We start from the raw sequence: 24,774 nt of genomic DNA on the forward strand, positions 1-24,774 counted from the left end.
TTTTAATAGGTTTTTTCTTTACCATAGCAAAATCCCCGCTACAAGGTATGTAGGAATGTCCCTTATGGGGAAATACCCTTATGCCTATAAGGGCTAAGTACATTCTAAGAACTGTATGGTTCTTATTTTGACCACCACCTCCATCAGAAAAAATATGAAAATGTTTAATGTTTGGTGGAATTTCTCTGTTTATTAAGTACATAATAAAGAAGAAAACCTCATTTAGTCGTTTTTTGCTTATACCTTGATATACATAAAACATGGTTTGTCCAGTTTTAAGGTCGTGAATATTAAATACATTTGCAATTAGTTGATGAAGGTAAAATATGTTTTAAACCAGAATTAGAGGGAGGGCAAGATTTTGCATGTAGTCCACGCAAATTGCTCCTACTGTGCCATCTGTTTGGCAAAACTCTTAAATCGATTTCATCTTGCTATATAATTTTTTGGCTCTTCTTAGGTGAACAATTTTCTCCGTCACAGCTACTCGTTAAGCAACGTCGTTTAGGGCCATGAGCTTAATTTTGTTAAAAAGTTTCTCACAAATGCAGCAGGTGTTGACCTGTGGTCTACCAAAAGACAAGATAAAACACTCCTTGAATATTTTGCGGTAAAAGCTGTACTTTACAAATTATCCGGGATTTTTTATAAGAAATAGTTCATGCATTTTCTTAATGTCCAATTTTTCAAGTTGATGAAATACACGGCTACCATAATGTGAATTTTTTAAGTGAAAATAAGCGAATATGTTTCTCCACTTGAATGACCGGGCAGGATTGGCATTCCCTGGCATATTTTTACCTCTTCTATTGTTAGGTAATTTTCTCAACAACAATAAGTTATTCAAGCACTGAACACAGTGTACAGTGGTCCCGTGAATCCCATCAAAAGTGGTTTTACAGACACTATACCGACCCAAACTAAAGGAAACAGAGTATTTATATGATTTGCTTTTTGATTTTAAGTTATTTTGATCTACTCTAGATCGTTTTCTTGCAATTTCTGAACAGTCGAAGCCTGCATATATGAATCTTGTTAATTTTTTGTTTCTAGAGCATAAAATTTCTTGTCAAAAATCAAAAATCTCTTGTCGATCACCTTCGGGAATTTAAAAAAAAAACTGCGTGACCTACAACAAAAAGTAAAAAGATTTCTTAAGTGATATATTAAACGACAAAAACAAAATTTTTTATCTTACCAGCATGGTTCACTCATTGTCCATTAATTTAGTTTGGTATCTCTGTAATTCAGATATTCGTTGCTTTTCGCTCGTGTACTTCTAATTACTTCATTTTTACAAATAACTTGTGTTAGTCTCCTTTTGCCTTTTTTAGAAATAACTTTCACATAACGATTCTCCTCGAACGACGGCATTGTAAAAACTAAACATTTAAACACATTAACATATTCAATACATGTCACTTGTCACTTAGACTTTAGAAGCCGCTTATTTGAGAAAAACCACATTTTCAGGACTTGTAGGATTTCTTAAATAAATATATATTGTAACGGACAAGCTTATTTCGAGTATTTCGGTACCCCAAATACCAGTTGCATCTCTCGAGAAGATGATGAGTGTTCGAGAATGTTCCTGATGTATCGACCGGCTGTCACATCGAGGTGTTATTACAAGCAAGAATAGAGGTGGACTATTCCAGATTATTCAAGCACATAATAACTTGTATATGTAAGCTGGGCTGATATTACCTTAGTTAGTTAATAAGATATTTTTGTACTGTAAGTTTAAAAAGAAATATATTTACATAAATTAGAACCACTCGTTTTATTGGTAAAACGTTACAATATTTTAAACTAGCGTTAAAAGTGTTAAATGGGTTAGACATGCGTGATTTTTAGACTTTTAAGTATGTGTCTATATGAGAATATATTGTTAAGCTAAAAAAGTCGAAATGTCATATTTATGTACAGTTGGTTCCTAAAAAAACTGATACGACTCTTAAAGCGTATTTCGTAGAAAATTGGGCAGTATGTTTTAAAGGATAAATACTTATTATTTATATACTGTCACTGTCACTGCCAAATCTCAAAATTTCTCAGATAACTTATTCTGTTCAACCTCAAAAAATGACTTCACATGCTAGCAAAGAACTAAAAGCAAGAATTGTAACAAAATTAGAAGATGGCTGGTCACTATCTGCCGTAGCGAACCATTTTAACATAAGCACATCAACAGTTTTTAATATTAATAAAAGATGAAGAGAACAAGAAACTCTCGAAAGAAAGCAAGGTTCTGGAAGATCAAAAATATCTTCCGCTCATGAAGATCTTACGCTTTTAGAGAGATTAGAAGAGAATCCTTTTGAAGATGCGAAAACTGCAAGAATTATGTCACAGTTTTCGGGAAGAAAGACAACAACATGGCGCATAATTAAAGCATCGCGTCTTAGGTACCGAACTGCAGCAAAAAAACAAGTTTTTATACCAAAACAGAAGTAATTAAGACTTATATTTGCTTAAAACCATTACCTACAAAATCAAGATTTTTGAGACAGTGTAGGTAATATTTACAGATAAGAAAATTTTTTAATCTTCTAAAAAGGGCAAAATTGGGGTATCTAGACCAGATAATAATAGCTTTAATCCTCTATATGTTGACATATACAGATTGAACCAATTTAAAACGGAACATACAATTTAATATATGTCTGTTTGAACTGCATTTGAAATAGTGGACCAATATAAAACTTGGACAAAAATAAATACATACCCGGTGATAGACATTGTATAAAATATCGTTCAACTATCTGTCTCCTTTAAAGGAAAGAAGAGCTTGCCTAATAGTCGGAGAGATAGAGCCGAAATTTTGAACTGATCAGTAATATGACATTTCTCTATTGGAATATATTCATTGTAACTGGGTTAAGACTTTGCCTTACAGGCGGACGTCCCTCGTGGTACAGGGGGTGGCTATACAGGGATGAAGTTGAAATTTTTTTCGGAAAAATTAACGATCGATAATATGGCTGAAAATTTGCCCAGAGTAAGATCTTGGTATAACTAGACGAAATCCCAAAGGGCGGACGCGAGAGTGGGTACATAAGGGGTGGCGGACAGGGGTGAAGTTGCAATTTTTTGGGGAAAAATTAACGATAAGTAATATGTCCGCCATTTTCATGGCTTATTATTTAGCCCCTAAAAACTCTAAATCCAAAAGGGCGGACAGCTGGGTTGGTACAGAGAGCCACAAAACGGGGTCAAATGTACCGCTTGCCTGCGCATTTTAGGTCTCGGTAACAATTTTCAAACTGATTTTATTATGATATTTTTATACCGATTGATTTGAAAATTTGTATGCTCACTTCTGTTACTATTCTGAGAAGCGTCAAGTAGAGTTTTCCTCAAAATTTTCCAAAAAAATTTCCGTAAATGAAAATTTTTGTAATTTTTTGAGGTAAAATCTAATTTGTAGAATCCTTTCAATTTTCTGTAAGTTATACCATGATTTTTTTTCAAAAATTTTCAAACAATTTTTCCGATAAGAAAAAAAAAATTTAGAAAAACTTCGTCATTTTTCTCACTCTCATTGATGTTATCACATTCATCATCTTTGTCACTTTCACTTTCAATAATATCACATTCATTATCTGCTTCATTTTCAATCACTACTTCTCGAACTGATTCTGGCATCTGAGGTCCACTAAACCATTTGAATTTATATGTTTCATCTTCAAACTCCCAACCATGTTCTTCAACAATCAATTCTGTTGGTACTTTTTTATGAGCATTTGTCCAAATATTTGAAATATAATGAGCTCGCAGTAGATGTTGGTGTAATTCATCTTGACATGGTGGTAAGCTTGAAGCATCGAAATTTTTTAGTTTTTTTTTAAGGCTCGTTCACATCATGCAACTTATACTGCCGGTTAAATAGTAAAAATCTGACATCGTTTACTTTTCTTTTTGGAATTGTTCTCGTCAGTCCTGTTCCATATAAGTGACTAAGGTTTCAAAAACTTCATTACAATCGAAGTCAGTTTCACCTAGTTGAATAAAAGCATCTTGATACTTATTACATTTAGCGCATGCGTCTAGAATTACTGATCTAAATGAACGCGCATCATTATTATTTTAATATTTTAAAATAATAAAGATGCAAAATTAATGTCCAAACAGCATTTGTAAAATTATAATTAACTAATGAAAAAAAATTCAATCAATTTGAAAGTTAAAAAAAATATTGAAAATATCTACAAAGTAAATTTCAAAACTTAAAAAATTGATAACTCCACTATTAAATTGATTTTTATTAATAATTATTTGTAAAATGTTAAAGGAATTCTACAAATTGAATTTTACCTATTGATAAATAGAAATAATATATTTTGTATTTGATTATTAATGTATCATTAATCATTATTTATGCAATATAAATTTAAAAACCTTTTTATTGTAATAAAAAATAAGTAAAATTACTATTTGTTATACCAAAAATATTTAATAGTTAACATTATAAATTCGGCTCTATCTCTTGGACTATAAGGAAGCGATAAGTGGTTTGACAGCATAATAACTGCTTGTTTAGTCTAGTTTTCAGTGATTCTAGGCAACCTATTTGGGGGTGGAGTTTTGACTTGTTCTTGAATGAGTTCCGAATCCAGTAGCCCGCTGAAGTATTGGATTTTTATAATATAATTATTTGACAACCCTTTGTTGGCCAACCACCTAGAGCGGAGTTGAGCCGAAATACATTGATTTCGTATGTTCCGTTTTAAATTCGTTCAATCTGTATCTAGCAGCTGGTCATTTTAGCGCCAATGTATGAAGATGGATTACATCTAAAGGAATGTGAATGGTATGGCGTATTGATGACAGTTTTGTTGGGCAGATTTATCTGAATATTCTAGAAAACATCATGTTTCCCAGTGTAGAACAGTTGTATCCAGAAAATAATTTTATCTTCCAACAAGATAATTGTCCTGTTTACACTGCAAATATAATAAACCAGTGGCTCCAGAATAACAACATCGAAACCTCACTACAGCTCAGCTACAGTCCAGATTTAAAATCAATCGAGAATATGTGAGGGGTTATTATTAAACAGTTGTATCGGCGTAATTTCATACCTTAAAATGCTGAAGATCTGTGGCACGGTATAAAACAGGTTTGGGAAGAGGTCTCTGAAGAAGACAATTTCATAGTTCCTTTTACGCAGATGGACTGAAGACTACAAGCTGTTATCAATTCTAATGGAGGATTTACAAAATATTAATTTTATTTTTACATACCTAAATTTAGTATAGTTTTAGTCTTCCAGACTCTCGCTTTCTTTTGAGAGTTTCTGGTTCCCTCCATTTTTTATTAATAGAAAAACTGTGATTCTGCTTATATTAAAATGTTTTGCAGCCTTTGATATTACCCAGTTATTTTTTAATTTGGTTACAATTCTTACTTTAATATATTGTTGAGTTATGTCATTTGTTTTATTCCTTAATAATTACTTACTTACTCCGTGGCGTTACAACCCCTCGTGGGTTTTAGCCGACTCGACAACATGCCTCCACTGTTTTCTGTCTTGAGCAACCTCTATCCAATTCTCCACGGCCATACTGTTTAGGTCTCCTGCTATATTATCTCGCCACCGGAGACGAGGGCGTCCGTGTGGTCTCCTTCCAGTTGGGACTTCCTCCCACACCAGTCTTACTGTTCGTTCGTCAGAATGTCTTCTGAGGTGTCCTGCCCATTGGAGTCTTCTGGACTTTATTTCTTTTATGATGTTGGCGTCTGGGTAAAGTTCTTCGATCTCTTTGTTAGTTCTTATCCTATATTGTCCTGATGCTTCATCCAGCACGGATGCTGGATCTTCCTTAGGATTTTTCTTTCTTAAACACATAGTCTCTCTTCGTTTGCCTTTGTTATCGTCCACGTTTCGCTTCCATACATCACAACGGGTCGTATGCTTGTTTTATAGACCTGTATCCTCGTACTTCTTGTTAGTTGTTTCGATTTTATAAAGTTTTGGAGAGCAAAAAGACATCTGTTGCCGGCCTGGGTCCTGTTGTTTATTTCTTGTGATCCGTTATTGTCTTCAGTTATTGTTGTTCCAAGGTACTTGAATTCTCTAACGCGCTCAAAGTTAAAGTCATCGATGGTGATGTTCTGACCGATTCTGTCTCTATTTTGATTATTGCGGCTCATATACATATATTTCGTCTTGTTTTCTTTGATTTGGAGCCCCATCTTCTCTGCTTCCTTCTCGAATCTCACGAAAATCTCTTTCATCCTTGAAAGTACATCTCCCTATTTTAGTCCATTGTTTATTTCAAATGTCTCCAAGTATTCTTTTCCAACTCTCATCTTACATCGTAACCGTTCCATATACATCTGTATCAACCTGACTAGTTTTTTTGGAAAGCCAAGTTCCTGCATCGCTGTCCACAGTCTGGCACTGCATACTCTATCAAATGCTTGTTAATAATAATAAAAATAATAACAATAATCCTATTTTATGTAAAAACTATCATTTATATACTGTTTATAAAATGCAAGAATTCGAAATAATACATATATACAATATAATAAAACATATGTAATCAATTGTCTGTCATAATAAATATAATATAATGTCAGACTAATCAAATACACTGCTCAAAATGATCAAATCTTACTAAGAGTCGTATCAGTTTTTTTAGAAACCAGCTGTACATGTGAAAAATGTGAATTTTTCTTTAATTTTTGCTTAACATTAGAAAGGTATCTATTTATACTTAAATATAAACATACATTATCTCTTAAGAAATAGAAAAACCTTCAAAATGTAGTCTTTTAAAATGTTTCTAATTAATTCTTTGCTCAAAAAACAGCAAAAGAAGTCAAACATTTACCTGTTAAAATTTGCTCGTTTTCGTAAATGTAAGTCATATCTGTTTCCACCTCAAATACGTAATCACTAAAACCTGCCTTTTTTATGTCATCGTTATATAATTGTCGCCTATTAGGTAATTTAAAATAAGGGGATAACATTCTATTATGTCGGTATTTGCCCCATTTTGGATGTTTATGCAGCAACTCGAAAATTGGATCAGAAGGCATTTCTTCGAAAAAGATATGAAACATCTGTCCTCCTTCTTTCAGCATGGTGAAATTATTTTTAAAAACCAAACTAAAAAAGAAATTATATAATGTAATTTTTTGTAATACACTACCGAGCATAAAATTAGGGTCACCCCGTAATTTGAATTTATTTTAGAAATTATTATTCTGTTTTAACTATTTTCGGTTGTAACGTAGTTTAATAATGGATTTATTGAAAAAAAAATTGTTGTCGTTGTTGTTTCGACAAGCGTTTTAGATAAAAAGGGCCCCTTAGCCTAATTCCTAAAAACCGTTATCAGCACAGTTTTTGTTTCTATGGTTTTAACGTCAATTGTAAATTGTTTGTGTATTGTTATCACTGTCAGTGTATTGCAATATGCATAAATTCTGTTGTGGCGGCGGTAGAAGATGGCCACGGTCAGCGCGAAACTGCGAGAAACGTTGGTGTGAGAGACCGGTCTGCTTACTCGAAGACCTGGTTCAGGTCGAGGCAGGATTACAACAGCTAGAGATGACCGCTTTGTCGTTTCTAGTGCTTTGAGAAACCGAACGGTCACGGCAGTTTCTCTTCGAAATCATCTACAAGAAGTGAGAAATGTAAACATAAGTGAATGGACAGTTAGGAGACGATTCATGCTGCTGGTTTATCTTCTCGAACTAGAGTAACTGGACCGCCGCTTTCCCGTGAACACCGAATTGCCAGATTGAATTTTGCACGAGAACACTTGGCTTGGACAATGCAGGATTGGAGTCGTGTATTGTTTTCCGATGAATCGAGATTCTGTCTTACGGGGGCCCAGACAAACGTGTAAGAGTGTGGCGACGTCCAGGCGAGAGATATGCTCAAGCATGTGTTGCCGAGCGTCTTCCATTTGGTGGAGGGTCAGTTATGGCATGGGGAGGCATATCGTTTGATGCTTGCACGGAGTTAGTCTTTATCGAGAATGGGACATTGACAGCGCATAAGTACCTGACACAGATTCTGGAAGACCATGTTTTACCGTTTATGGTTATTCTTAGAGACGGCGCAACATTTATGCATGATAATGCACGGTCCCACACTGCTAGGATAGTTACTGAGTATCTTGACGAGGTTCAAATCACACGATTTGTTTGGCCTGCTCGCAGTCCAGATATCAATCCCATAGAACATGTTTGGGATGAGATGAAGAGACGTTTACGGAGTCATGTGCCGGCCCCCAGAAATTTGAGAGAGCTTCGCGACATATTGGTGCAAAAATGGAATCATCTTCAGAATGTGATCCAAAATCTGATCCAAAGCATGCCTCGTCGTTTGCAAGCTGTTATCACTGCCAGAGGAGGGAATACTCGCTACTGAAGTTCTTAAAATTTCTTTTTTTCAACAAAAAGCACATCTAATTAAAATTGTCCCTTTTCAATATTTAGTATATTAAAGGAAAATTCTTCATTTCCATTATTTTTAATAAACTTTAAACGACAAAAACGTTGTTTTCTTTAAGCAATTCATTAGTAAACTATGTTACAACCGAAAATAGTTAAAACAGAATAATAATTTCTAAAATAAATTTAAATTACGGGGTGACCCTAATTTTATGCTCGGTAGTGTATTTGAACAATATTAGTTTAGGAGCCAGGGATATTTCGTGGCCTATCAAATTTTCCACAGCTTGTCAGTTGTTACCACTTAATTTCTATTTAATGGACAACATGACACACCCATCGATCACGTGTCTGAAACTGTTTACCTCGAGTTTATCTTGAAATTGATTGAAGTATAGTTACTTCCACGATAGACATTCTTTGAATTCACAATATTAATAGGTTTCTTCTTTAACACCAAAATCCAAAGGCCGATAACTTATTCTTCAGATATACTAGTTTTAGTGTCCATGATTCCAAGCCATAAGGAAGAATAGATAACACGTAATACCGAAGCATAGATGCTTCGTTATGCGTAGATGTAACCTTATCTCCCAACAACGTAGAAACTTTTTAAGTTTAATGATTGCTGCAAATTTCATTTTAATAAGTGAATCAATTTCAAATTCGAAGATATAAACGCGAGCTGGGAGAAAATTAAAAACAACATTGAAGAAGCAGCAACAGAAGCTCTAGGAAAACGCAAAGTCATACTCAACAAAAGAAACCACAGCAATACACCATGGTTCAGAAAAGAAATGTAAAGAGAAACGAGAGGCTTACATGAAGTACAAAACATCAAATACTCCAAAATCCCGAGACACCTATAGAAGAATACAAAATAAAACAAAGCAGTTGGTAAGAAGAACAAAAAATGAACACTGGGAACAGTTTACAAAAACGATGGAAAGCGACTTCTACGGTACACAAAAACAAATATGGAGATTCATAAGAAACCAACAAAAAGAAATGGCAGATTTGAAGGAATACAATAACATACAATATGGCTCAGTCTGATGAGCCATACCTTAAAAATATTCCTCAAAATAATTCACAATAGAATTTACAGAAAATTGGAAAAAGATATCGGAGAAACTCAGTTTGGATTCCGGGAGGGATATGGAACTCGCGAAGCATTATTTGCCTTTAACATCTTGACAGAGAGGTGTTTGGATGTGAATCAAGATGCATTTGCTTGTTTTATTGATTACAACAAGGCGTTTAATAATGTCAAGCACGACCAACTTTTAGAGATCTTAGAAGCTAAACAGTTAGACACTCGCGATATAAGAATAATATCTACTCTGTATTATAATCAGAAGGCAGTCGCACTTATCGAAAATAGCACAACAAATAAAATTCAAATTAAAAAAGGAGTTAGACAAGGATGTGTGCTATCACCAATGCTATTTATTCTCTATTCGGAAGAAATTATGAAGAAAGCATTGGAGGAAGAAGAGATTGGGATAAAAGTTAACGGCCAACCAATTAAAAATATTAGATTCGCAGATGATACGGTTTTAATGGCGGAGACAGTAGAAGACCTGCAAGTCTTTAAACAAGGTAGTCACAGCTAGTGAAGAGAAAGGAGACATGACCTGATACATTTAAACGAGACGACTACTAGAAATAACAGAGATGAAAATACAATCCGCCGAATATCAGGGAAAAGTCTGTTGGATAGGGAGAGAAGCGAAAACATAAGAAGAGCATGCAATATAGAAGATATAAATGAATGGTTCACAAAACGGAAACAGAAGTGGAACGAACACATTAATAGAATGGCAGAGGATAGGATAGGACGAATAGCACGAGATAAGTCACCAAATGAACGAAGAAGTATAGGCAGACCAAGAAAAAGATGGTACGACAATTTAAACAATTTATTAAGCTAATATTGAAGAAGATACAGGATTCAAAGTCTACATAAAAGAAGCCAAAAGAAGAAGAAGAAGAATTTCAAATAAATTTCAAATGAAATCAATTCTTGATTTCTTTGGTTTGGTCTACATTTGATGTTATTCATGTTTTCAAGTATTTTTCAATAATCAATTGGACGTTTACGTCTACTGATTTAGTCATGCTCATACATTTAGTTTTTTGTTTAAATTAATTTTCAACATGTATTTATGATAGCATACTTTAAGGCGTTGTAATACGTTCTGTTAATCATTGTTTTTATCCGTCATTGGTACTGTAACGTCTGCAAAACGTAACTCCATTCTCTATTGACAGATATTTCAATGTTATTTGTAGACAGATTAAAAAGCAAAACATCGTAATAAAAGCCTTTTGGGAAACCTGAACAATAACTGATTTCTTTGTAGATATAATTAGTAATACGAATTGTTGTCTTTAACCTAACAAAAAACTTTCAGACTATTTAACAATAAGAATAACTAAACTCAATGTAAGAAGTTTGCGAACCAGGAGACCATGGTTAACCATGTTAAATGCCTTCTACAAATATGTGTAAACAATGTCTATCTGTAACTTAATCCCTAATGCTCTCAAAGGAATAGGTGGTAAGATTTATTACACTTATTATTATCGTATGTACCTAAAAAATAAATAACAAACAGGTCAACCTTGTTTTAATCATTCTGTGGTATACTGTGGTTATACTGAATCCTTTTTGGACATTACACTAGAATAAGTACCTGATCCATGTGTACTACTTTTGTATCTCTAAAAAGAGTTTCGCATGTAGGGTTATCTCGCATTCATAAAAAATATAGGGTGAAGTGGGGTATTTGTGGACGGAATATAAAAAGTTTTATTTTGCAGTTACTAATGCAGTTAGTTGGGTTTCAAACCACTTTCTTTTTGTTTGTAGATATGTATTAGTAATCTGTTAGTATGTTCTCTTGAATGGAAATTAAAAAATAAATTAAGTATTAACATTCTTCTTTCACATGTAAGGGTCCACAGTTACCAGTTAATTTAGGGGGAAAGGGGAAACTGTGGTCTGCTTGGTAAACTTTACGTTGTAGTTATTATAATGAAAGATGTTACTGTGGTTTAAAATACATCTATAATCTGTCTACCCAACAGACAAAGTTATCACGTGAATACCATGTGAACTTATGAAATATTATAATCATTCCTACAAACAGTCAAACTAGTCAGAATTCGTGGCAAACAGTTGATCAGTGAGAGAACAAGAATGCTGTCATTAGTGCTATCCTCCCTACTCGCGCTGGTCGACTATTCGTTCATAGTTTCGGACGGTTTGGCCGCTTGTTCGAAGAAACCTATTGATACTGCCATGTTCGCATTAAACCAGTGACGTACCAGAAAAATAAAATAAAAAGTTATTATACAGACAAAAATTGAAATGAACGATTATTTTATAAAAACATGTTATGTACATCGTAATAAAAAAAAAACGTAAATTTCAATAGGATTAATTGGGAGCGTTATAAAAGCTTGAGATACCGCTAGAATGTAAGTAACGCAAGCTTGACTGTACGGGAAATATATATAGCGTTAATTTTAAACAATTTTTAACATTTGGCGTAGAAGTGGACAATTCAATTTTAAAATATAACTTTAAAATATAACCTCAATCTGACACTATAACTTAAAAATTTTTAATGCAATACAAAAATAATAGAAGTTCCATAAAAAGTAAACAATAAAACCTGGAAGTGTCTTTAACAAATGGGGAGAAATGGGAATCAAAATACTATAGGCTAACTTTAGGCAATGTGGACATTATACACATGTAAATGTAAATGTGTAGGTGATGGTAGCTTACCCCATTTGTACAACATATACGCAACTACGCAACATCGACCATGTTGAGTTCTGATGCTTTTAAGCGTCTTAAGTGCCAGGTCTTACGTGGTAGGTCAAATCCAGGAGGTGTCTCTGTGATGCAAGGTATATTTATGCAAGGTCTCTGTATTTGGTTGAGGTTCCGACCATTCATGGATCCATTTGGTGATCATGTTGAACTCGGTAGTTGCAGCTAATTCTGCGGTTTCTATTGGAGATTTTCTGGAGCGCAGTCGACCTTGGTTTGCATCTTTTATATAGTTATGAATCGGCAGCGCCATGTTGCTAAGGATCTTCGTATATTCTTTGGTCAGCAGATTGGTAGCCAATGGGTTGGTTTAGGTTTGATTACTCCAGCTATCATTCTCATGCTGTTATTGAGCTGGATATCCATCTTTTGAACGTAAGTACTGTTGATCCATATTGGTATGCAATATTTAGCTATAGAATAAACAAGAGCTAAGCCTGAAGACGTGAGTCTGAATAACGATGCCTCCATTTTGTGCCGCAGAGCTTCTGAATTATGTTAATTTTGGTTTTTAGTTTTTTAACAACTGTACTTAAATGTTTTCTAAAGCTTACCGTTCTGCCCAAAACCACGCCTAGGTATTTTGGATTTTTATTGTGGTTGAGTCATGTGTTATCAAAAGAACGTTAAGTAGTATTCTGGACTCCAGATTGCTGTTTAGGTGAAAGTAGGTTACTTCAGTTTTAGAGGCATTGGGGCAAAGTCTCCATTTTTGAAAGTAACGTTCCATAATTGCTAGGTCTTCCGTCAGAATCTCTTCAGCTTCTTTTGTGATTTTCTTGTTGTTAATAAAGCCCAGTCATCAGCATAGCCAAACTTTGTTGATGTTGTTGGTATGTCTGCGATATAAAGGCTATAAAGCAATATTGCGAGTACCGAGCCTTGTGGTAGACTATTTTTGAGTTTTCTGGGGGTGCTTATTTCGTATCCCATAGTTACTTGAAATACTTTGTCGGTGAGCATAATTTCTATTAGTCTAGCGGTGAATTTGCAAGGCCTAGTATGTAGGAGTCTATAAATCATTCCTTCTGGTCAGACTGTGTTAAAAGCTGCAGATCATTGGGCTGATTCTTTTAAAAATTACTGTTTTAAGTAGTTTATACTAAAAGATTTATATTATAAGAAATTGGTCGATAGCTTTTTGGGTGATCAGCTGGTTTATCTGGTTTTAGGTTTTAGTATTGCTATGAATTTTGAATGTTTAAATTCCCGTGGGATTCTGAATGCAATTGAGTATGTATTCGTGGTGGATGCCGTCAAAATCTAGGTCTTTTCCCGGTGAAACGTGGGATTTTAGTGGAATTTTAGTGTTTAATGTAGTATTTTTTAAGTGTACTGTGTACTGATTGTTCCTTAAAAAAATCTAGCTAGATGTAGAAAAAATTTCATAGTTTTCCACGTTGAAATGTGAAGGAGTGATTGATTATAATAGTTCTACCCTGGTAATTTTACTGTAAGTTACTTGGCGCGTCCCTGTTTCTTATAAAATAATTTATACATATTTATACTGCGTGATTACATCCACAATACTTTTTTGACCAATATCTGTATTGGTATATGTACTTACCTAATTTCTTTACAAAACACAAAAATGTATAATACACAATATAAATCTTAACAAATAACATAAATACAATAAAAAACACAATAACAAAATACAAAGCACAATATTTCTTCAAAATACCTTAACGTACGCCCTTGTGTACAATACCGATAACTGACCCATACCTACAACTTCTGCGAAGAAAGTAATTTGACACCGATCACGTGCAGATCATGCATTTTTATTACTCCGTCTTTTCGGTAGACAGATTATAGGTAATATTTTTGAATCTCCCCAAATCCTCACAAAAACTAACGATGTTTTCATCTCCCAATTTTGGGTCTTCCAGTATTCTTAATATCTTATCATAAGCGAACAAGAGAGGCTCGTTTTTCTCAAGAAATCGTTTTAAACTGTTTATTATTATAACTTTTTTCACTGAATTAATTTGCAATATTAGTCCAATACGAATGAGTGGGTTTGAACTTAAGGTTCCGCACCTTTTTCTATATTGTTGGTGTCTCTGGATACTCATCTGTACCGAACATATTCTCCAATAACCTTTTGCTCTTGTGTAGTATCATAGTTGACAATATGGATCCGTGGCATTAGCACATGCCAAAACTGTTGTTGTTTTCTGTCTTAAGCCTGCAGTTTGCCTTTGTGCTATTTCTCCGATTCCAGGGTATTAATGCAGTTCCAAATTATTCATAACAGCCTCCAGTATATCAAAGAAATCGTAAACAGCAAATGGATCACTTTGTTGTCTTAATTACCGTGTTGCTACAATTACCTTAGGTTTTTTAATAGAAAATCGGCTGTGCTTTGAAAAATTCAGAAACCAATCTTTACCAGGCTTCCCTTCTTTAAATGGTGTTTGCAGATTATTTCATTTCATTTTTCATTTTTTTTTTAAGTAAAATCTATTAGGTTACTAAGTTTGTGATTACCTTGTGCGTATCCTGGTCTACCTTTTTACCCATTAACTTTTAATCCCAGTATCGATTTCGGTACCCCATGCTGTATTGCAGCCTTCTCGAGTGAAGATTTTCCCGATTTCGATTTTCGATGATCGTCTCCAGTAGTACAGCCCAATACTTTCTATTATTGTTTTATAGATTCTTCTTTTATTTTCTTTTGTTATTTTTTATTCCATAATAGTCCGTGTAGCTGTCTGGTGGCTGATCTTGCTTGGCCAATCCTGGAGTGTATACCTTCGCTACTTCCTGCTTTTGATGTTATTTGGACTCCCAAGTATTTAAAATTGTCTGTTGGTTTTGTAGTTCCCATTTCGATTTGTAGGCTTTCTGGTTTTTCTCCTACAACTAAGTACTCAGTTTTTTGTATATTAATTGTGAGGCCCCATTTGGTATACTCATCTTCCAGTTTTCTAAGCATGTAGTCTACATCACTCTCCTCTTCAGCTAGAATGGCTTGGTCTGAGAATGCCTCATTTAGATATATTTTGAGGAGTGTAGGTGCTATGCAGCAGCCTTGCGTTAGGCCCTTACTAATAGGAATTTCTCTAGTTAATCTATTTCCAGTTTTAATGTTTACCGTCATATTTTTGTAGAGCTGTTGTACTGCTTGTATATTTTTTTTTTGCTTATTCCTTGTTTTTCCATTGCTACCCAAAGCAATAAAAGTGGTACACTATCGTATGCCTTTGTCAGATCTGTAAAGACTATATGAGTTGAAAGGTTGTGGGCTAATCTTTTCTCGATAACTTGCTTAAGAGAGAATATACTGTCCATACAGGATCTGCCTGCACGAAAGCCATTCTGTTCTTCAACATCTGTCATCTCTTTGTCAATTTTGTTTTTTATTATTTTTCCATACAGTCTTGAGAGTGAACTTATGACACTTAGCCCCCTGTAGTTTGAACAATTCTTTCTATCTCCTTTTTTGTAGATGTTGTTAATATGTGCTTTTTTCCACTCAGGTGGTAGGTCATGTCCATTATAGAATAAGGTGAAGACATACGCCAGTAATTCCCGTAATACTTGTGGGCTATGTTTTAATAATTCATTTGGTATACCTTGTGGTCCGCATGACTTCCGACTTTTAGAGTTTGAATTGCATTCTCGACTTCCTGTACTGTTATTTCATCGTCTTCACTGAATTCCAGTTCATATGTTGTTGTACTGATGTTCGTGAATTGAGGTCTTGTTTCAGTCAAAAGTTGTGAGTAGTGTTCGATCCAAGATCTTTTTTCTATTAAATCTATTCTACTCGTTTCTTTTCTGTTTGCTCTCAGATTTTTTACCGTTTTCCATGCTTTTCTTGATCTTGTTGACCCTATATATTTGTTGAGTTCTTCGCATTTACTTTCCCAGGAAATATTTTTTGCTTTAGTTACTAAATTTTTTACTTCTCTGTTTGATCTTGCATATGTTCGTCTATCATCTGGATCATTTGTTTGTAGCCACTTTTGATATGCTTGTTTCTTGTTGTGTACTGTCATTTGTTTAATTGTTGTAATCTGCTTCATTGATTTTATTGATTATCTCTATATAGGTATTCTGGGCTGAGGAGTAGATCAGGTTTGCCAATTTTTGGCTGAGTCGCAGCTTATATAAGAATGATGTCGAGTCGTTTTGCAGTGCATCAATATTATATTTAGGTAGGTTCGATTCCAGGGGTTTTGATTGAGCTAGTTGGTTGTCATTTTGATGTAGTAGCCGAGGTCGATACTGTAGGTAACATTTTGATCTTACCATATAGTGGTCAGTTCCGTACTCCGGTCCTCTTAATACTCTTATGTCTTCAACTTGTATGTATGTTTCTTGTTTTGTGATGACATAATCTATAATTGACTTTGTGTTTCTCGTTGGTTGAACCCAGGTGTAGTTATGTATGTTCTTATGTTGGTAGAATCCGTTTAGGATTTTCAGAGAGTGCTGTTTACAGAATTCGATTAAGTGTTCCCCATTTTTATTTGTTTTAGCGTCACCATATTTTCCTACGACTTTGTCATTTGTTTTTGTTCCTGTCCAAGCGTTAAAATCTTCCAACAACACAATTTCTTTGCGGCTATTTATATTTTCAATGAGTTCCGATAAAGTCTAGTAGAATATTTGTTTAGCTGCTTTTGATGCATTTTCTGACGGAGCATATATTCCAATGATCTCGAGGTCGTGGCCTTTCCACGTAATAGATACTCTAATAATTCTCTCATTGATCTGCTCCCAGCTTTTCAGGTTTCCTTTTAAGTCTTTTTTTATCAATATTGATAATCCTGCTTGTGCTCTTTTGTCTTTCTCTACTCCACTATAAAATGTATAAAACCTCCTATGTCTTCACTACCTTGGCCTTTTTTCTTTGTTTCGGTAAGAACCGTGATATCTGATTTTATTTTCTTTACTTCTGCCATGACTTCGTCTGACTTGGTTCTCCACCCTTGGATATTCCATATATTTATATTCAAAGTTCTTGTTCGTTTGCTTCGTTTTACGTCTTCGTTTTTTCCCGTCCGTATTTCGAGGCTTGATTTTAGAATTGTTTGCAGTAAGTTTTTTCACCGGTGTAAAGGAGCAGGCCCTACGTCCCAACCTCCTACCAGGAGGACCAGGATTTTCTGTTAGGGTTTAGTCCCTTAGTCGAAAGAAGAGTAGTAGAGTGTAGTAGAGTGTAGTAGACAGAATTATAGTGACCCGTCCCCCTTGGACTACCCTAATAGCCACTCGGGGTCGGAAAAAACAAGAGTTAGCCGAGAGAGGCCGATAGGAAAGATTAAAGACATTTCACTCAAACACGTTGAAAAAGAGCAAAATGTGAAGGCCCCTATGATCCGCCAGGTGCGTTTCATAAGCGTATGAGTATTGTTACACTTTGTATTCCCGCTCATACCTCGGGGTGTCGACTACAGACTGTATGGCTCGTCCAGCATGCCATAGCATGGAGGATAGGGCGCATGTCATTTTTACAATGTAGACCCCTAAACTCCACGGCCTGACTCAATTTGAAAATAAAAAGTTAAATATATTTACCAAAACCCTAACATTAACCCGTAATCCCAGACGTCTAAAAAACGGTACACTATAACTACCACTATTTAAATTGACAAAAGTTCTAGTTTATTCTGAAGTATTTTTTAACAAAAATTTAAAGTGATATTTTAGTACTTTGTATATCTACTTTGAACATAAATTATTATCCTTAGCACGGTAATATTTGTTTCAGAAAAAAATTATTAAACAAGTAGGTGAAAGGAATTTACGTTATTTAACATTTTGCAAGAATACTATTTATAAAAAAAAATGTAACAAAATATGCAAAAATATGAACAACGGCGTAATGAAATATATATTTATTTTATTAAAAAAATTAAAATTAAAATTTAGCGAAGTATTAAACATTATGGAGAACACTAGTGCAGTTTACCGTGTCTTTTACTACAACGAAAGGTTTTATGCGACTTCCATTAATCGTTTAGAGGTGTAAGTTGGTTGAATGTATTGTACTGAACTAAGTTTTAACTTTTTTAAGAATTTACCTTAATAAAAAAATGATGATAACACTTTTAGTCGCTAACTGAATTTCTGTTTTGGTAGCTGAATGTCTCAAGAATTTGTGACTTCCAGAGAGATTAAACAAGCATGCTCTGTAAACTTTATAATATCTTGTTAATTAAAAAAAAAACATGAATGAGGACCCCAGTTACTCCAAACCACAGTTACCCCATTTCATTCTAAATCAATTTGGACTTATGAAAAGCATAATAACGATATTTTAAACTTTCGTGAACTTACCTTGGATTCTGTACCATGTGTAATGTAAACAAACTAAAAATGTGATCAAAACGATTCTTGAAGTCCTCGGGAGGTTCTTCACTAATATCGAAATTTCTAAATTGGCTTTTTGGTATCGAGTAAGTTTCTTTTACATGATTCAACATAGAAACTGACAAATCGGACGCAATATACTCTTTGTAATCCTTCGGAAGTATAGGCCTTATGCTATTTTCAGAGTTGCTGCCATCCCCAATGCCAAATTCTAATATTGATTCATTTTTCCTCCATTTTATTAGATGTCTGTATTTTTCAATTAACTTCTTAGACGTTACTTTCGATATGTTAATTTTGGAATAAAGTTTCGGTAATACCATAGCACCCATTTTAGTATTTTTTATTACCAGCTAGAAATAAACATATCTTAATAAATATCTGGGAGTTGAACAATAATTAACAAAATAAAGCACTATATATAAGTATATATAGATATATATATATATATATATATATATATATATATATATATATATATATATATATATATAGATATATATATATATACATGTATATATATATATATATATATATATATATATATATATATATATATATATATAAAGGAGTCTTTGCTGACAACGTTAGAAAACGGAGCTTTGAGATTTATTGGGATGCGCAGCGGTGAAATAAGTATACTCTTTTAACTAAGTTTCAAGCTTTCGAAAATGTCTATTTTCATCATCAGGAGAAACTGAAATAAAGTGCGACTGTTAGTAAAGCATCCTCGAAAAATATATTAAAAGGTGTAAAGGTTTTTTTAACTTACGTTATTGAGATTTGTATTCCTTTGATGTTTTACTTTTAAGAAGAGTTATGCAAATCAAATTAATGAAAGAATGCGAATAATAGAACAAAATGGTGATTTCGAAGAGATGGTTAATGATATTAAAGGAACGATTCTGGCAGTAAACAGGGAAGTTAAAAGAGAAAGCATAACGAATGGATGACGGACGAAATTATGGATCTAATGGAAAAGCGAAGACAAAATAAACAACAACGTAATCAAGACAAATACAAACAGATACACAAAGAAATTCGCCAGAAGGTTAAGAAAGCAAAAGAACGTTGGATGGTGGAAAGGTGCAACGAAATAGAACAATTGCAGGAAAAAGGAGATAGTTTTGGACTACATAAGAAGATCAAAGAAATATCGAATATACACAAAAGCCACCACAGAACAAGAATACGCAACGACAGAAACTAATACATAGAGTCAGAAGAGGAGATAGCAATGGCGTGGAAAGAATACGCAGAAAGACTTTTTAATGACGAAAGACCAACACAACCAACGCGCAAACTTCCCCCCGAAAACTTATCAGGGCCATCAATAATGCGAAGTGAAATAGAATATGCAGTTAGAACCACAAAGATGCATAAAGCCACAGGTCCAGATGAAATTAATATAGAAGCAATAAAACTAATAGACGAGGAGAATATCGAAATCTTGGTAAAGCTGTTCAATAGAATTTATGATACTGGTTACATTCCGCGAGAATGGCTGCAGTCATCCTTTGTGATGATCCCAAAAACAGCTAATGCCACAAAATGCAATGAACACCGCTTAATCAGTTTAATAAGTCATTTGCTGAAACTCTTCCTTAGGATATTATACTCAAGAATGTACAAGATACTAGAAGAACTTAGCGGGTCAACACAATTCGGTTTTAAGGGAGGACTAGGAACACGAGAGGCAATTTTATGTTTGAATACCTTAGTACAAAACTGTTTAGATTAACGAAAAGATGTCTACCTCACCTTCATCGACATTTGAAGCATTTGACAATGTTAAACATGATATCATGATGAAACTACTACATAGGGCCAATATTGACCAGAAGGAGATCAGAATTATTCAGAATCTATACTGGAACCAAATGGCAAAGGTGAGGATTGATCAAGACCAATATACGGATGAATTTGAAATCCGGAAAGGTGTCCGCCAAGGCTGCATACTCTCTCCGATGCTTTTTAATTTATATGTTGAAAATATATTTGCGGAACCATTAGAAGACACGGAATTAGGCATTAAGGTGAACGGCATACCAATTAGCAACCTACGCTATGCGGACGACACAGTGATTATAATTGATAATTTGGAAAATCAGCAGTTATTACTTGATAGGGTGAATAGCATAGGTAAAAAATATGGCCTCAAAATCAACATTTTGAAAACGAAATATATGGTCATTAGCAGAAACCCTCCAGAAAACCCGATAATATGCTTAGGTGACGATCGCATAAAACGCGTAAAAACTTTTAAATACCTTGGCACCACAATCAATGACCAATCGGATCCACAATAAGAAATAAAAACCCGAATACAAATGGCAAGACAAGCTTTTGTGAAATTCAGACCGCTCCTATGTAATCAAAACCTAAATTTTGAAATACGCTACAGAATGGTCAAGTGCTACATATGGTCCATCTTGCTTTATGGCATGGAAACGTGGACTTTGAAAAAAACATCTATCAACAAACTTGAAGCATTTGAAATGTGGTCATTGAGAAGAATGATGCGCATACCTTGGGTGGATAGAGTTCGAAACGATGACGTCCTTAAGAGAGCCGGCGTGGAAAGAGAACTCTTTGAATTAATTAAAAAACGCAAGATTGGTTACCTTGGGCACATATTGATAGGAGCAAAATATAAAATACCACAGTTAATCCTACAAGGGAAGATCGAAGGTAGGAGGGGAGCCGGCCGCAAACAATTATCCTGGTTAAGGAATATTAAAGAATGGACAGGAATACACAATGCAGGCGAGCTGTGTCACGCCGCCAAGAACAGAATTCTAGTAATGAGATAGTCGCCTACGCACTTTGGTGTATGGCATGTTAAGAAGAAGAAGAAGGATGTTTTACTAATAGGTGACAATTTTACGCACCACTCAATGATTGAGTCTAATATTAAAAATACATCTTGTGAATTTTTTTTTTTCAAATTGACAAATTATTTTATAAACTGACACATAAGAAAAAGACAAATAAAAAACAGTTTAAAAGCCAAGTGTGCCGGTCGACTGTGATTTTTGACTTATGAGGTTAAGAGTAAATGTCATTTCTGGACATTGCAAATGACACCACTTCTTCTTTTATTTTTTCTTTTTCTTATGAAGTACTATTACTAATAGAGTACACATCAAAATTTACCAGAGAGTTGTTTTAAGTTAAAAAACCAAAATTGTATACTAAATACTTTAAGATAGACTGAAAGTTGGAAAATTACAATGAATTAGCTGCTGAGGCATCATTGGAATAGAGAATGGTTATCTAAATATAATAGGTAGGAGTAAATAGTGCTTAATTGATTTATATCACTCCTTTTTTTTTCATTGCATTTTCCTTCTGAGAAATGACTGTTCTTAGAAATGGCAATGACTGCAAAGAAATAAAGTAAATAAACTAATTAAATTCACAACGGCTGTTTTAGAAGAGATAGATAAGGAAATTTGTTTGATTACTAAAAAAGAAGCTATGGATACGGAAATGGATCGATATAGGAGATTAACTAGAACAGTCTACAGAAGACTGCCAACAGTCTTCTGAAGGAATTAGAATTGAAAGATCCAATAGAATTCTTCGATAATTTTAGTAGGTATGTCTGAAAGTTGTGTAAATTTTCTGTTAATGAAAATAAATTCCCAAATATAGGGGAAATATAACCTTTTAAGAAATGATATTCCTGCAATAACAAAATTACAAGCAGTTATATACATTTTTTAATTTTTATACGAATTTTAAAGTTTTTTTCTTCTCACCAGCGAAACGCCATTTTTGCGTCACCTAATGAAATCGACTAGTTCGTCTGGTTCTTTAAAAAATTTCAAAAACAGGCAAAAATTATATTCCCACTACGTTAGAAAAGTTGATTGGCAGAAAGTAGGAAGAATAAAATGAAGTTTGCACAGATGACATAGGACGCATACCTATGGAATTAATAAATTAATAAACAAATTAAAATAAAATATTTATTTAAATATTATAAATATAAATTAACCCTTCGGTACACGGGTGATACTTTGATACACGTAAGAACGGGCTGGGTCTGAGAAGCCCAAAAATTAAACTAACAATTTTTTATGTTTCATTTTGTAATAACAGGTTTGCATTGCATATATTAGAACTACTACTAAAGACAATTACTACTACTATTACATACATTAAAAGAAAATGAACTTGTATTATAATACTTAAACTAAAAATATAAAAGAAATTACGTACTACAATATGGCCGATGTTTAAAAAACAGCTTGTATATAACTTATTCAGTCTATTTATCAATGCATATGCAACAAACAGGTACGGTATGTTCTCCCTTTTATTTTGCAATTCCGCAGGTGCTTGTACTGCTCCAACACCACTGAGGTTAACAGCAAGCTCTCTTATATCTCGTGCCAAATGAGGAGATTGAGCTCTTTCTTTTATATTGTCCATTACTAACTGAAGACCCAGTTCTTTTAAAATAAATTTTCTTCTTTTGTTTGTTTTTAGATCCAGTTGGTTAGTTCTCTGTATCACAAATGCATTTATTGCAGCAATATCAAGCAATCCATAAAAGATGACCATGGGCCAACGTTTTGTATTTCTTACGACAGTATAGGAACCTCGAAGTTAATCAACCGTGTCCACACCACCTTTCGTAGAGTTATAGAACGTTATTACTTTAGGTTTACTTTCGTCACCCGTTGTCGGATCGATTCTGTCATTATGGTGTAGAATATAGAATTGATAAAAGAAAAGAAGAAGAAGAGAGATGCTTTTTTGGTTTTGGTATAAAGGACAATATCGTCATATCTTTGGTAAATCTAAACATAGTTGATTTTGGCGGTCTATTGTTCAATAAAAATTCCTTTTGGGATATGCCTTTTGTTTTTCCGTAGGGTGCCTACAATTGTTAGACTATGATTTGTCAGTAAGTTTTGTGCGACTTCAATTGATGTAAACTAATTGTCTATTGTGACATTCTGGTTGGATTTGGAGATTGGTTTGCAAAGCCACTCAACCACATCGTAGGCTGCAGAACTGATAAAATATGGACCTGGTGGTTGTGTATCGACATAGATTTCTAATTGATAAGTATAGAAAGTGCAAGAATCCACCAAAGAATATTCCTATCCCTAAAGCGACCTCTAAAGCCTAAAAGTATCTCATCGATAGTGACATATTGGCCAATGGTATAATATTTTTGAAAATTTTCAACTACATCCTCGAATACGACTCTAACTGCTGCAAGTTTGTCTACTTGTTTCCGTTCGTCCCTTGTACGAATATCATCTAGGCCTAAGCACTTCATAAGAAATCTAAATCTGCGGAGAGCCATCGTTGCCGAAAATATGTCAATGCCCGTACCATTTTTTTCCAAAACTCAAAAATTGAAGTTCTACCTCAACGGTAAAAAACTCCAGCTAAGTAAAGCAGGCCAATCAGAGCTTTTAGTTCACTTATATCTGTTAGCCTCGCATCGGAACTGTCTTTATATCTCACGGACACACGCTCAATGTATACAATAGTACATTCAACAATATGTTTTATAATTTTGTCATTAAAAAACAGTTTCCAGCATTCCTTTTCAGTTGTGCAACTTTTCGCTTCACGAATAACTCCTGGAAGTTTTGTGATGATATTTTCTCGTGATCATTGATCGAACATTTCGTGATCCGCATGTCTTATTCCATTTCATTCCATCTTTGGTATTTTAATAAAGGTGTTGGTTTGACCCACCTTGTGGAATAAAGTTTAGTTTGGTGTTTGATAAATCGAATTTAAACTCTGAGTTATGATTACTATCTTCATTTTCTAATTTTCCAACAATAGACTCATCGGAATCTGAATCTTCATAATTTTCTTCCTCGTCGGTTGCAACTTTCTCGTAGAGAAATTGCAAACGTTTTACCTCTCCCTCGTAAGAATAAATTGTTTTAATAAGCTCTAAAAACAATGCACTGCAAATTTTGTTTTGTACTTTCATAAAAAATTACTTACATTAAGGAACGGGTTGGGTCTGAGAGAACGAAAACAGATATAACATAGACACTATCACTTCAATACGCATTAGTAACTGAGGAATTATAGCTGGCCATGCCGTCGAAAGGTACCTAGTCCGCCAGGACCGTACTTAGACTCGCTGACCGAATAGAGATATTAGAAAAACTGAATGGGCCCGACAGACCCAACCCGTG

At 34.2% G+C, this 24,774-nt stretch overlaps 1 protein-coding gene across 2 annotated transcripts in view; it reads right to left on the reverse strand.

The window, feature by feature from the left end:
• LOC140445731 (juvenile hormone acid O-methyltransferase-like) overlaps nucleotides 1-24,774 on the reverse strand; it is a 44,646-nt gene that overhangs the window by 2,396 nt on the left and 17,476 nt on the right. For both annotated transcript variants that reach the window (XM_072538027.1, XM_072538026.1), the window contains exons 2-3: nucleotides 18,557-18,942; nucleotides 6,843-7,120 (exon numbers count right to left, since the gene is read on the reverse strand). In XM_072538027.1, the coding sequence (XP_072394128.1) occupies nucleotides 6,843-7,120; nucleotides 18,557-18,921 (643 nt within the window). In that variant the 5' untranslated portion in view covers nucleotides 18,922-18,942. The remainder of the gene's footprint in view (nucleotides 1-6,842; nucleotides 7,121-18,556; nucleotides 18,943-24,774) is intronic.

This window comes from Diabrotica undecimpunctata, chromosome 7 (genome assembly GCF_040954645.1).
Source record: "Diabrotica undecimpunctata isolate CICGRU chromosome 7, icDiaUnde3, whole genome shotgun sequence".
NCBI classification, from domain to species: Eukaryota; Metazoa; Arthropoda; class Insecta; order Coleoptera; family Chrysomelidae; genus Diabrotica; species Diabrotica undecimpunctata.